General features: G+C 37.0%; 2 protein-coding genes across 2 annotated transcripts; both read right to left on the reverse strand.

The window, feature by feature from the left end:
* Positions 1-603: 603 nt before the first annotated feature.
* On the reverse strand, positions 604-1563 carry LOC127228061 (olfactory receptor 51G2). The gene has a single exon (XM_051192498.1). The coding sequence runs from the start codon at positions 1561-1563 to the stop codon at positions 604-606; it is 960 nt and encodes a 319-aa protein (XP_051048455.1).
* A 6291-nt stretch (positions 1564-7854) lies between these two features.
* Positions 7855-8805, reverse strand: LOC127228064 (olfactory receptor 52A5). Its single transcript, XM_051192502.1, has one exon. The coding sequence runs from the start codon at positions 8803-8805 to the stop codon at positions 7855-7857; it is 951 nt and encodes a 316-aa protein (XP_051048459.1).
* Between the last annotated feature and the right edge of the window lie 5363 nt (positions 8806-14168).

Below are 14168 nucleotides of genomic sequence, written 5' to 3' on the forward strand. Positions count from 1 at the left end.
GGACTAAGCTTGGACTTAGGCATCACAAAAAGAAAACAAAAAAAGAAAAACATTAAATTATAAAAATTTGAGGCTGTCCCTTTCTTTTCTTTTCACAGATAGGGAAGAGATGAGTATGTAAATATTTGAAATTGATGCTAAGGAGTATGAATATTGATCTACTCTAAGCTGTGGTACATTCACATATCTAGATAACAATTCACTACCTTTAAACACATTAACACATGTAATAATTATAGAAGAGTGAGGTATTTTAAAACTCTATGATACATATTATATAATATCAAAAGTAATATGAAGTCATTATATTCATGGATAAATCATCTTGAATTAAGATTGAGATAGAAGTGGTAGAGAATAAATGGAAAAGATTACCAGTATACTGCTGTGCAACATATCCATAACTGAAGGTTTACAAAGGAATGTGAAGATAGGCTTTCTGACACAGTGGAGAGCAGCATGCTCCTTCACAGCCTCTTTGTGGTGCTTTGTTGACTTGCTTTTGCTTTTTAATCTATCTAGTCTTTTGTTGACCACTGGAGCAGACAATTTACCAGGATTCACATGGCAAATACTGATGCCTTTCTTGTCTTGGTGAAACACCTACATTGTAATAGAGCTGATTTTGGGAGAACAAATCAGATGGAAGATTCCTTGGCGGATCTGCTTGGTCTTCACACTATAGATGATGGGGTTAAGCACTGGTGGAACCAATAAGTAGATATGAGCCATGAAGATGTGAACTAGGGGAGAGGAATGCTTGGCAAAGCGATGAACAATAGATAATCCTATCATGGGCACATATAGAATGAGCACAGCACAGATGTGGGATGCACATGTATTGAGTGCTTTAAGCCTACCCTCACGGGATGCAATTCTTAACACTGAGTGAAGGATAAAAAGATGAGATACAAAAATGCCCAGGGAGTCCAGACCCCACAGCAAAATAATGAGGACTAGCCCATATATGACATTGAACCTGATGTCAGCACAGGCAAGGCAGATCATGTCTTGGTGCAGACAGTAGGAATGAGAAAAAACATGGGAATGGCAGAAAGGAAAGAATGCTAGACGGGCCATAAGTGGAATTATCAAAATAGAACTCCTAAGCAGAGCTGCAATTCCAATCTTGGCAATAAGTTTTGGGGTGAGAATAGTAGCATATCTCAGGGGGTGGCAGATGGCCATATAGCGGTCAAGGGCCATGGCCAGGAGCACAGATGATTCAGTGAAGGAAAAGGTATGAATCAGAAACATTTGGCCCACACAGATATTGAACTGGATCTCTTGTGAAATGGACCACAACACCCTAAAAAGTGAAATCATTGTGGGCAGGGACATGGCCATATCAGTGAGTGAAAGCATAGCCAGGAAGTAATACATGGGCTCATGAAGTCTGGGATCAGTCCGTACAATGTGCAGGATCAAGCAGTTGCCTGTTATTCCAACAGTGTAGAGGAGGCAGAAAGGGATGGAAATCCAGTGGTGAAATTTCTCATAGCCAGGGATGCCTGTGAGGTAGAATGTGGAGGAAACAATGCTACTGGAGTTTGAGGTTGCCATTGGGCTGACTGACTGTTAGAGCACAATCAAATTCTACAGTTATTTTGTTATAGGAGCAGCATTGACAAGGCCAGGATCTGTGTAGGGGAAGAACAGTGAATAAGAACAACAGCAACAAGAAAAACTTCAGTGCTTATGTACATTCACTCCTTAATCCATGCTATACTCAAATTCATCATCTCCATTTCATTGTTGGTTAACATTAAAGTAGGTAAGGTGTGTCCTTTATTGACCTTAAGACCTTCCCTTCAGCTTTCCAAAGACAAGCTCTTTAAAGTTCCCTCTGATCTTGAAAGGGAAAGGAGATCTTAAGGAACGTGGGAAATTGAGAGGGTAGTAGAATACAGTAATATGACAGCAGATGTTGGAATTAACTGGGAAAAGAGAGTGAATCACCTTGGAGGTAAGAAACTCATCATTTTGCATATTATCCTAAAATTAACAAGTTAAAAAGTAGCAACACACACACACAGAGAAAGAGAGGGAGAGAGAAGAGAGAGAATGAGTGTATGTATGTGTGTGTGTGTTTGTGTGTGTGTGTGTGAGAGAGAGAGAGAGAGAGAAAGAGAGAGAGAGAGAGAGAGAGAGAGAGAGAGAGAGAGAGAGAGAGAGAGAGATGGGATAGGTGAATTTCATCTCAATTTCATCTCTTTGTCACACGGTGATGACCCAACATATGAACCATCCATATCAAGATATGCATCACCTTTTAATCTTTTTTCTCTACTATGAAGCTCCTCTAACACTGTGAACTACATGACATACCTTGTATTCAAACCAGTGCTGATTCTGAAAAGAAAAGCTTCCCCACATAGGGTGCAAATAAAATCCTAGGAAAGTCAACAAGCTGTAAGTGCATGGAGCCACATTAGCATTCTGAAGTTCCCACCTTTACACAACATTTGCTAGTGAATGCTACCTACTCCTCTTATCTTACAACCCTTCACACTGTAGCTTTGCTTGATTTTGACAGTCTAACTTCTACTGCTTCTAACAATATAATTTCAAACTCACCCACATAGGCATGGCATAGTTTCCAGCACCTTCCTAACAAATGCAGTTTGGAGTTTATAGGGTTACTTTATAAATTTGAAAGTCTAGGAGACTTGCAAAGTGTATTTGAGACTCTGAAATGTAAGAATATATAAATAAGAACATATTGAAGTTAGTAATATTTGGGTTAGGGTAGGCGTTTTAAGGTCTGCTGAAATTTCAACTTTCTGAAATTCTTCCTCTGTTATGTCTGAAATAGCCCTTTGTCTCACGTACACAAGTGCTTGGACAGATGCTACATGAAATGGAAGTCTGGGCACCCTAAATAAGGCCTGCTTGTAAAATTTTTTCTCGTTTAAGTCCAGTGGTACAAGAATACGGGGGGGGGGAGACAGAGAGAGAAAATGAAAGAGAGAGAGAATGAAAGAGAGAGAATCACTAAAAATGAGTTGAGAATGCTTGGTCTTTCTCTTTTCTTCACTCTTCTGATGTTTGCCCTTCTCCCTTTTGCTTCTCAGCATCCCTTCTGTGCTTTCTTTCAGCCTCCCTTTTATATCTCCCCTGATCTTACGTACTTTGTAGAAAAAAAATTCTTTTCACCATGAGTGAACATTCCAACTCTGAAAGCAAGCGAGATGACTTAATAAGATTTCCTGTTGTCCTTAGAGAGGAATCAGGATACATGCAGGAGAGCGGCTGTAACCCTGTCAGTGCCAACATTTCAATTTGTGTTTTTTTCTAATTCTTTTCTGCAATTCCACCAACAAGATTACAGCAGGATGTCACAATTTACGTGCAGGGAATAAAGAATTCTCTAGAGATTTTTAAGTATTTGTTATCTCCGTGTCTGGAAAAACTGATGTAACACAGCATGTTAATGAGATATGGGTTTGCGTCTAGAACATGAGACAACAATGAAAAGCTTCAAGTGTGGTCTAGACTGTGGAAAAGAACACAGTCTATAGCTAAGAACTATAGGTACCTATATTTTAGTTCTAGGTGATAACAAATTACTCATTATTTGGGATGTCTTCTTGAAAATCATTTAGTAGGAAATAAATCCAGTTTCATACCTGAAATTGGATTCTCCAAAAATGGTACTTTTATTAATGTTTCTACCAAGGAAAATAAAATATTTTTAATCTAACAATAGATAACAACTTTTGTTCAATGAATAACTCATTCACTAACATATTACAATAAAATAAATCATAGTTATTTGTTATATCTCTGTCTAGTGATCTTGGCCCATAAATTCAGCATTGACTATCTCATTAGGTGGGAGAATACAGCTTTTAGAGGTACAATAGGACACTAACTAAGCCACACTGAGTAAGAGTAGATACAATTGTGAAGAGTATGATTGATTTATTTCCAAAATCCATCACTGTATGTCTGACTATGTGGAAAATATTGTATCCCCTTTCTGCTCCCCAGGGAGGGTGTGAGACCTTCCATGAGGAGTCTTCAAAGTCTATCATATCATTTGGATCAGGGTCAAAGCCCTCCCCCAAGTGTCTAGGCTGAGGGAGTATCCTCTATTTCATTTTATATTCCAACAAAAGTCCTCCCTCACACCTCTCCTCCTGCCCCCCCCCCACTGCTCCCTAGCATGACCCCCATCCACTTCTCCCAACAAGTAAGGGCTCCCATCAGGACTCAATAAAGTTTGGAACATTAACATGGGGCAGAACCAAATCCTTCTTCCCTGTGTTAAGGCTGGACATGGCATCCCCTCATAGAGAATGGGCTCCACAAGCTAGCACATGCACAGGGAATAATCCTGGTCCTACTGCCAGGGACCACTCAGATAGCCCAAGCTTCACAATTGTTTCTCACATGTGGAGGGCCTAGCCCAGTCCCACAGAGGCTCCACAGCTGTCAGTTCAGAGTTCGTGCGCTTTTACAAGCTTGGTTCAGCTGTCACTATAGATTTCTTCATCATGATCTTGACTTCCCTTGCTCATTTATTCCCTCCTCTATCTCTTGAACTAGATTCCTAGAGTTTAGCCTGGTCCTTGGTTGTGGATCTTTGCTTCTGGTTTCACCAATTACTGGATGAAGTCTCCATGATGATAGGTGGAGTATTCACCATCTGAATATAAGGGAAGGCCAGTTTTCTTTGTTACCAAATCTTAAAAACACACACACAAGGTGTAGAATCTATAAGGCTGAGAGACTTAAAGCCTAAATTGTTTACCTAAAAAGGTGTTTTAAGGTATAAAAAGATATTTTTTAAGGTGGTAAAACTTTAGACTAAGATAGGATAGATAATGTATTTTTTTCTAAATTTGCCAAATACATTAACATCGTGAATGTAATTCTTAATAGATATTTGTTTTTATTGTATGTAGTTTAAATGTGATAGAGTTAAAATCTTTCTTTTTATTTAGACACAAAATGGAGAAATGCTGTGGAATATTCCTTTACACTGTGTAAAGATGTGTCACTGTGATTGGTTTAATAAAAGCTAAATGGCCACCAGCTAGGCCATTATACATTGTGTGACCCAATGTGTTCAAAATCTTGATCAAAAAATGAACTAGAAGTTCACACATACTCTAGGTATACATAAAAGGGGGGGGGAGCAAACAATTTTATTAAATGTTTCTGTGAAGCTTGCCATAGGGAAAATAAGACATTTGTAGTAATAGTTACACCATTTCAGGAACCTCAGAGAGTCAGTATTTATTTCTCTAGCTAGAGCTACTTTAATGACTGTTTCTTTGGGGTTTATAACCTCTCCTGTTTATGAATTACGTACCTGAAAGAATGATAAAAGGCTGTATTACCATTTTATAATCACCTAAGTCAAGATTGAACTCAAAAAGTGAAGTGTGTCCACTGAGACAGTGTGTTTTCCTTTGAACTGTCTCTTCCCTTACTGGTTTTCCTTTGATCCACTTTATACACAGAAAATTCTTATTAAACTATCTCTTGAAATTGTGCTTAATTAATTATACCCACAAATAGCTTGAGTGCTAACAGATTCCCAGAGTTAAAGTACAGCTAAAAATTATGGTTTTAAATGTGTGGTTTAATGTTTTTATTGTTTATGATCCCTCATGCTTATAATAAATTACACATAATTTCATAAAGATATATCATATTTACTTTTTTCTGGTCCAGTTGAGCTATGTTTGCAATTTTCAGTTGCTTATGTTAACAACAAACATCGGATTAATTTAAAAGGTACATAGTACACATTTACATCTAATACCTAAAATTGATGTTGTTCAATTCACTCCTGTTAAATAGATGTTTACAATATCTTATTAGTTTGAGTTCCATATTTAAAAATACCACTCATGCTATATATTCATTAACTTCCCTATAGCTATGCTAGGATTTCTGCACTCATCATGTTCATTTATTTTAAGTTTAATCCTTATTGTTTAATGATTCTGAAGTGTGTCACAAGCACTGGACTACATCTCCCCAATTCAGGATTAAAATAAGTTATTCATGTCTATTATCTCATTAAACACCTTCTGTATTGTTTATTATCAAAAATTTTCTATGATTTTTATTACTGTATTTATTATGTAAAATATATTTCATGTTACTAATTTTTCATATTGTGTGTGTGCGGTGTACAAGTGCATGCATGTACAAGTTCTTAAATGTGTAGAGGCAATCATGCAGATGTACGCATGGAATGGAGAAGCCCAAGTCTTGGGTAAATATTCATATTTTTCAACAAGACAAGGTATGTAAGTCAAATCCAGAGGTTGCCCATGTGTCTTATCTTTCTTAGCCCACTTGCTTTGGGGAAGTCCTGATGTCATATTCCTCAGTTGGGAATTACAGGCAGTCTGGCATGACCACCTGCCCTTTACGTGAATTTCTGGGGATCAAAATTCTGGACTTGAGCAGCAAGGGCTTAACTACTGATCCATTTCTCCAGACCCATTAAATTTTATTTTCAAAACATAATTACTAGTTTACATTTGTGTCTTTGAAAAATTCCTTTTTTCAAAATTTTAAATCTATCTATTGAATGATTCTCTCTCTGTCTCTCCTTCCCCTTCCTTCCCTCCCTTCAATTGCCTCTCTTTTATAGATGTTTTCTTCTTTTCCTTATTTAAACAATTATTTATCCAAAAATATCCATCTGTACTTCTTTTTTTTAGTGTATGCTTGTAATCAACTTATATGTTCTCAGGTTTGTTCTTTTGTTGAAGAAAAGTTGGAAATGATATTTATACATCAAAATAATAAGTTGAAGATATAGAGAAGGCTGTGAAAAATATGAGGACAGTTGAGGAGTTGCTGCTCATAGCCAGTGTTTTGGGCTTATATAAGCCATGGGATTATATAATTATCCTTTTGTCTTCATGCTTTCTTTACCTTAATAGTTTTGGAATAAACTTCTGAATATATAATTTTCTGTACAGATTTGCATATTACATTTGCCTCCATAAATGCAAATATCACTTGTCTAAATGCCAGGCAGTGTATCTTAGGATTTGTGAGTTAAGGGTGGGTAAGATGAATTAGTGACAATGTTGGCAGTAAGCAAGTTTTAGATAGTCCAGTTTTGCCTCGGTATTCAATTACTTTTCAATCTCTAAATTTCAATAAAGCATAAATAAAACTCAAATTTACATTACAATAACTAACATATCAGGAAATTTACATTACAATAACTAACATATCAGGGTTCAATCAATATCCACACCTACATTTATATCATTGCTTCAAGTTCTCCTAAAAGTTAATTTGTGAATATGCTAATTCCTTGCTCTTTCTTTCGAATTTCCCTGTACATGTTTCTTGGTATCTTTAATGGGTTTTAGAATTCATTGTATAATTTTGTGTGGAATAAGTATTATATATTACTATGTTTTTATTTATAGAGGTATATAAAACAGATTAACCATTCCAAATTATGTCAGAATATAGATTAGAAGGTAATACCAGAAAGCAAAACATAGACAAAATTATGAATATGAGTTAGGTTAGAAGTTCATAATGGTGATTTATAGGACTTGCTCTGAAACTTTCCTAAAGAAAATGCTAATTCTGAAATTTCTTTTTACATATGACTCCGTAGTGTCAGGAAAGAACATATAAGACTATATATCTGTAGTTCAAAGCCAGAAAATACATTAAGAAATCTGAAACTAAAACAGAGTTAAATAAGGTTGTTTTTATTTAACTCATAATTCTTTAAATTTTGAGTAACAGAAATTCACATGCTATCACACAATTTTCTATTTGTAGACTACATAGAGTTTAACTCATTCAAGGTGCTATTTAGGAACCACACATTTCAACACAGCAAATCACTAATGTTCACAGAGGTTTCTTGGAGAAAAGCATCTTAAGAACTTGGTCACGGATTTGTTTAGTTTTAACACCATAGACAATGGGATTGAGGAAAGGTGGGACTAACAGATAAAGATCTGACAGGAGGATATGCACATAGGGGGGTATGTGAGCCCCAAACCTGTGTGCGAAGAAAGAGAAGAAGCCCAGGAGGTAGAACTGTAGGAAGACACAGATGTGAGCAATGCAAGTGTTGAAGGCTTTCAATCGAGCCTCCTTCTGGGGCAGCTGGAAGACAGTGATGAAGATTCGCACATAGGAGAAAGTAATGAAGACTATGTCAAACCCTAAGATGGCAAAGGCAACAAGGAGACCACATACCTTGTTGATTCTGATATCTTCAGCTGCCAATTTCACAATGGCCATGTGTTCACAGTAAGAGTGGGAAACAATAGTAGTTTGGTAGTACTTAAGGCGACATTTGATGAGCAATATCATTGGGAATGTAAGAATGAGAGACCTGAATAAGACACCAGCTCCAAGGCAAGCCATGAGTTGTGGAGAGAAGATTGTTGTGTGTCTCAGGGGTTTGCAGATAGCCACATAGCGATCCAGAGCCATGGCCAGAAGTATGCCTGATTCTGTTGCCTGGAATGAATGAATGAGTTCCATTTGCAACAAACAGGCATCAAAGGAAATCTGTGGCACATGAAACCAGAAGATGCCCAACATTTTGGGGAGAATGCATGTGCTAAGAGCAATGTCTGTAACTGCCAAAATGGCCAAGAAAATGTACATGGGTATGTGGAGGCTCTTTTCACCTTTGATTATAACTAAAATTAGGGAGTTCCCAATCAAAGCGATGATGTACATGACACAGAATGGAATTCCAATCCAGCACTGCACTGACTCCAGGCCAGGGATGCCAACTAATGTTAACACAGAAGGCATGAAGACTGAGCCATTGAACATGAGCATAGTGAATCTGTAAGTAGAACTGTGTAGTGGTATAGTGCTTCAACTTCTTCGGTCTAAGACTGGGCACATTAAATATAAGAGAAATGGATACATTAGCAAAATAAACTCTATGTAATTTAGGAATAAGATTAGGAACATACCATCCCCACTTTCTAACCCCAAACATTCCCCTCTCCTGGGGAATTTAAAAATTAATCACAAAATTTTTTGTTACTTCTTACCTGACTCATTTTCTCTCAGGAAGTTAAATTCAACAGATTGTTTACTTCTTCTCCAAGACCAAAAGCATTTTATCAAAAATGTCTTTTGTTAAATACTTGTCCTCTATGAACTCTTGTCTCTTTGCAACTGGAATACACAGAATGAAGATATTGCAAGAACTTGAATCTTATAGACATAAATAATCCACCATGGTGGAAAATTGCTCAATTTTCACAAAGCAAGTTTGTCAGGAAGAAATTCTATGTCTGTCCTTCATTAACAGTTGTTACAGGTGTCTTCATTATCTGGTCCTTCTCTAAAAGGATCTACTGGACCTTATACAAAGTAGTATTTTGTCCATTTATCCTTTCCCCAAGCTCAACTGATTATTTTATACTTCTGCCTGTATTCTGAGAATCTATCCATTTTATTTTTTTAATTCATCCATCTTTTCCTTTTTTGGCCATAGATGGACCACACCTTCCATTTTCTGTACCTTGCACATCATTTATATTTAACAAATCCCCACCTTCACCTCAGCTCATTCTTCTTTATCAGTAGCTAAGTCACCTACATAAGGCTACTGTTTGTTTGTACCTAAGTTCTTAAATCATACTGAAAGCAATGGAGAGGAATTACTAAAGTTTTAATATGTCCTCTATCTGCAGGAGGGAAGTGACTTCTATAGACAAGACTTTTTGTTTGTTTGTCTTTACATTATTTCCTGGGAGACTATTCCTATAGGAATCTTCTGCCCTTTATCTTCCTCCTTTAATGACTCACACCTAGGACATTAAAACAGGCTTAAAGACATGGTCCTGAGCAGACAGCCTTTGCTTTGTCATGTATCCAAAGCTGCATGAGGCATGGGGAAGTCTTGCTTAATGGTGATTTGAAACCTGTATTTATATCTCTTTCAAGAAATATTTCCACTCCAGGGGATATAATGTAGCAAATGATTTAGAAAGTGCGTTTATTTTCTTTCAGCAATCCACAAACCTGTTTCCTGAGATGGATTAAGTATTAAATGCTGTGAGAATAAACTAAAATGCCAAATTGATGAAAAGACACACCACATAAATGTGTCTTCCTTTCCGTTCAGCAAATACGTTAGTTGTTGCTCTTTTTATTTATTTTTTTTATTTTTAATTTTTTTTAACCTTAATAAATATAGATTGTCTCTGAGGAAGGAAATGATGCCTACCCCTTCTCAGCTCACTCAAGAAGACCATCTGGAGGCTGAAATACAGTTAATCCCCCAATTCCTGTTGACTCGGGGGAGCTACATTGTCCATACTGGCTAATGAGAACCCAGCCAAGTATACTGGACCTGAAAACTTTCCCAGGCCTGCAGTTGACACATGGGCAGCCAGGGAAAGTCACCAATCAGCAAAGCAGTGACAGAAAATGCAGCCAGGAGGCCCTGTAATCTCCTGGGTGTTATTATCTTTTGTTCCATGAAAAGTTCCCAGTTCTTTCTTAAGAATTTCTTTCCCAGATGCAAATCTCACATTGTTGAATCAATCCTGCTCACCTGTGAAACAGAACAAAGAGCCCTGGATGGTGAAGAGATGGGAGACAATAGCAAAGGATACAGTTTTCATTAAAAACTAGATAGAGATAGAACATCAGCAACCAAGCAGCCCCGAAGCATTAACAGCAGCAGTTTCCAGAAAGTATCTTGAGAAGCGCCTATGGGAAAGAACACCTGAGTACCAGCCAGCATCCAGTGCCATTCTCTGTATGTGATACCCAGCTGCATCAACTGGAGCATTAGATCCCCCTGCACTTGGAGGAGGGATCTGTGGAGCCACAGCTCCAAGTTGCACCAATAGGAGGAAGATGGACCCCTTGAAAAGCAAGCTCCAACTTTATGGGTTGGGGGAAGAGATTGGTAGACAACAAAACAAAGAACAATATGGCATGACCAGAAACTAGTAGTTCTAAAACCGCAAGACCTGAACATTCCAATGCAGATGAAGCAGAAAAAAAATGACCTTAAAAATAACCTTATGAAAATGATTTGAGGACCTTAAAGAGGAAATAAAAAGTTCCTTTAAAGAAATGGAGGAAAAGACAAAGAAATAAATTAGAAGAAATCAACAAATCCCATAAAGAAAACCAAGAAAAAGCAATCAAGCAGGTAAAGAAAATGGTCCAAGACTTAAAAAATGAAATAGTGACAATAAAGAAAACATAAATGGAGGGAATTCTGGAAATGGTAAATGATCAGGATGTACAGATGGAATCATAAGCCACATAATACAAGAGATGGAAGAGAGATTCTCAGGCTTTGAAGATACAATATAGGAAATAGATTTCACAGGACAAAGAAAATGTTAAATCCAACAAATTCTTAACACAAAAGATCCAGGAAATCTTGAACACCATGAAAATACCAAACCTAACTTGATAAGGATTGAAGAAAGAGAAGGCACAAAAAAATATATTCAGCATAATCAAAGAAGGAAACTTTCCCAACCAAAGAAGGACATACCTATAGTACAAGAAGCTTACAGAACACCAAATACTGAACAACAAAAAGTTCCCTCAGAACCTAATAATCTAAACACTAAACATACAAAATAAAGAATAATAAGAGCTGCAAAGGCAACAGGCCAGGTAACATACAAAGGGAAACCTATCAGAATTATAGCAAACTTCTCAATGGAAAGCCAGAAGGTCCTGGGTAGGTGTTATGGAGACACTAAGAGAGAATGGATGCCAGTCCAGACTACTAAACCCAGCAAAGCTGCAATCACCATAGACAAAGAAAATAAGATATTCCATGAAAAAACATATTTAAATAACACCTATCCACAAATTGTGCCATACAGAAAGGACTAGAAGGAAGTTAGCTATACCCACAAAAACCCAGGCAATAGATAATCCCACACCAGCAAATCCAAAGAAGGAAAACACACATACAATAACACCACCAACAACAAAAACAAAAATAACAGGATCTAGCAATTACTGTTCATTAATATTCCTTAATATCAATGGACTCAATTCACCTCTAAAAGGACACAGGCAAACAGAATGGATAGAGACAGAATTCATCCTTCTGCTGCATACAAGAACACACCTCAGCTTCAAGACAGACATTACCCCCTGTATCTTATCAGATCATGTGTCCATCCTGAGTGAGGTAACCCAGTCTAGAAAAGAAAAACATGGTATATACCCTATCAGATTCCCCTCCCTCCCTCCTCTTCTCTCAGCCCCTCCTCCCAATATTCTTTCTCCCCCATCCACTTTTCTTTTCAGAAAAGTGCAGGCATCTTCATCTAACTCTTATACAGACCCTTGTTCCTGAATGTTCTTACAGAAAACTCTTTCTTCAAACCAAAGTGTGTTTAATTAAATCTTCTTTATTGTACAAGGCAATATTAATACACACAAATTGGAATTTTGTATGCTACTAATTTTATTAAGAATCATTGCCCAAGAAATTCAAATATTCTTTAAAACATTTGAGGAAAGAGTGAAAGTTCATTTATGATGTCCTTATAAAGCTCAATGTTTGAAATTTAAATAGCAGTGTCTATAATTCATTAAATATATTTTAAATATCATTACTCTGTATAGATTGTAAACACTTTAGATGTTTAGTTTGTTTAGAGTGTGTTATTAGCATCAGTGTTCTGTGATATCTGAAACTGAGGGGAATGAGGAACATGTCAGTGACTTGCTGTGATTGATCTAAAACTTGCTAGGCAAACAAGACTGACCAGGAACTGCATTAACTCTCCTGTCTCTGTCTGCTAGGTACTAGTCTATAGATATATGTCAGTATACAGAGCTACAAGATAGTATAAGAAAAATACCACGGCAGTTATTTACTACACACAGGATGCTATGCAATAATGTGAATGTAGTAGAGTGGACTGGGAAACAAGTCAGTGATAGTTGCTGACTGATGCAGAAAACTAACAAACAACAACAATAAAAAACATAAAAAGATAGGGCTAGAGATGGCCTCAGGATAGGAGTTAACTGGAGAAGATGAGAAAGGGAAGTATATAGAAGAAGTGTGTGGGTACAAATTACATACATATAAAAGGAGAAGAAAAAAACCTTATCCCATTGATACATCTGAACCAGCATATACACTAAAGCATGTTACCTAGAACTCTTGTTCTGAGTGTGTTTTCCAGAGTTCAAGGCTGTAAGAACTTAAGAACCAAAAACTCCTATGAAGCCTAGTCTGAATTCTCTACTATCTCAATAATGTCTCTGTCTTAGACTACTCCTCTGATGTTTACCATGTTCTATCTGCCAATATCAGTAAACTTCTGCTGTTTTCTGAGGCAGTCAACCACATTGCAGCACAGCTCCCAGGTCAACTGGCTATTCTTTATAATTGGCTCCAAATTACCTCCTCTTTATTTTGCATAAAAGTTTTAAGTCCACATCCCCATCACAGATGTTTCCTGTAAGGCATAAAGTGAACTGGTTAAAACCTGCAGTCAGACAAGACAATTCAGATGTAGATCTGTTGCTGATTATCCTTCTGTCTCTGGATATTGTTAATAAATTAAGTTATTTAGTTTCAACATAGGTAAAATAAGAATCATGTAGAAACACATTGAACAAAGGTCATGAATTTGAACAGGACAGGGCATTTTAAATATTTAGACAGCACACATTGCCTCACAGAATTAGAGCCTAATGAGTCTGTAACCAGGCCTAAGCATGATATAGCCATCTTAACCGTATAGTTAATACGTTGTCCACTTACTTTTTTTCACTTCTGTTCACATTGCTCTCCTCAGGTCCTCTGGTTTGCCGAAATTCTGCCTCAATTTTATTATAGCATATTTTGTTAACACTTTCTGAAAGATTCCAAGTGCACAGAATTATTGAAAATATTTCTAAGGTTGAAACAATCAACTACATTTTATTCTTCTACCATCACATGGGATCGGCATGTTTCCATAACACAGTTCTTTGCCCACAGACTTACCTGAAGCCATCTAATGAGATGTACACAGAACTCATGGAATAGGATCTTCTTGATAGTTCAGTCAGTTGAAGGATGAGTGCTTTATACATCAATGTGTCTCTGTGGAAATGAGTTTCCTAGTCCCTGTAGAATCTGAAGGGTGAAAAGAAAACATAACACACCTGGCAAGTGATTCAGTTGGGGAGACCTGTGT

This window comes from Phodopus roborovskii, unplaced genomic scaffold (assembly GCF_943737965.1).
Source record: "Phodopus roborovskii unplaced genomic scaffold, PHOROB, whole genome shotgun sequence".
Classification (NCBI taxonomy): domain Eukaryota; kingdom Metazoa; phylum Chordata; class Mammalia; order Rodentia; family Cricetidae; genus Phodopus; species Phodopus roborovskii.

Excerpts from the sequence above, each read along its gene's own strand:
- LOC127228061 (XM_051192498.1), bottom strand. The coding sequence starts at position 1,563 with ATGGCAACCTCAAACTCCAGTAGCATTGTTTCCTCCACATTCTACCTC.
- LOC127228064 (XM_051192502.1), bottom strand. The coding sequence starts at position 8,805 with ATGCTCATGTTCAATGGCTCAGTCTTCATGCCTTCTGTGTTAACATTA.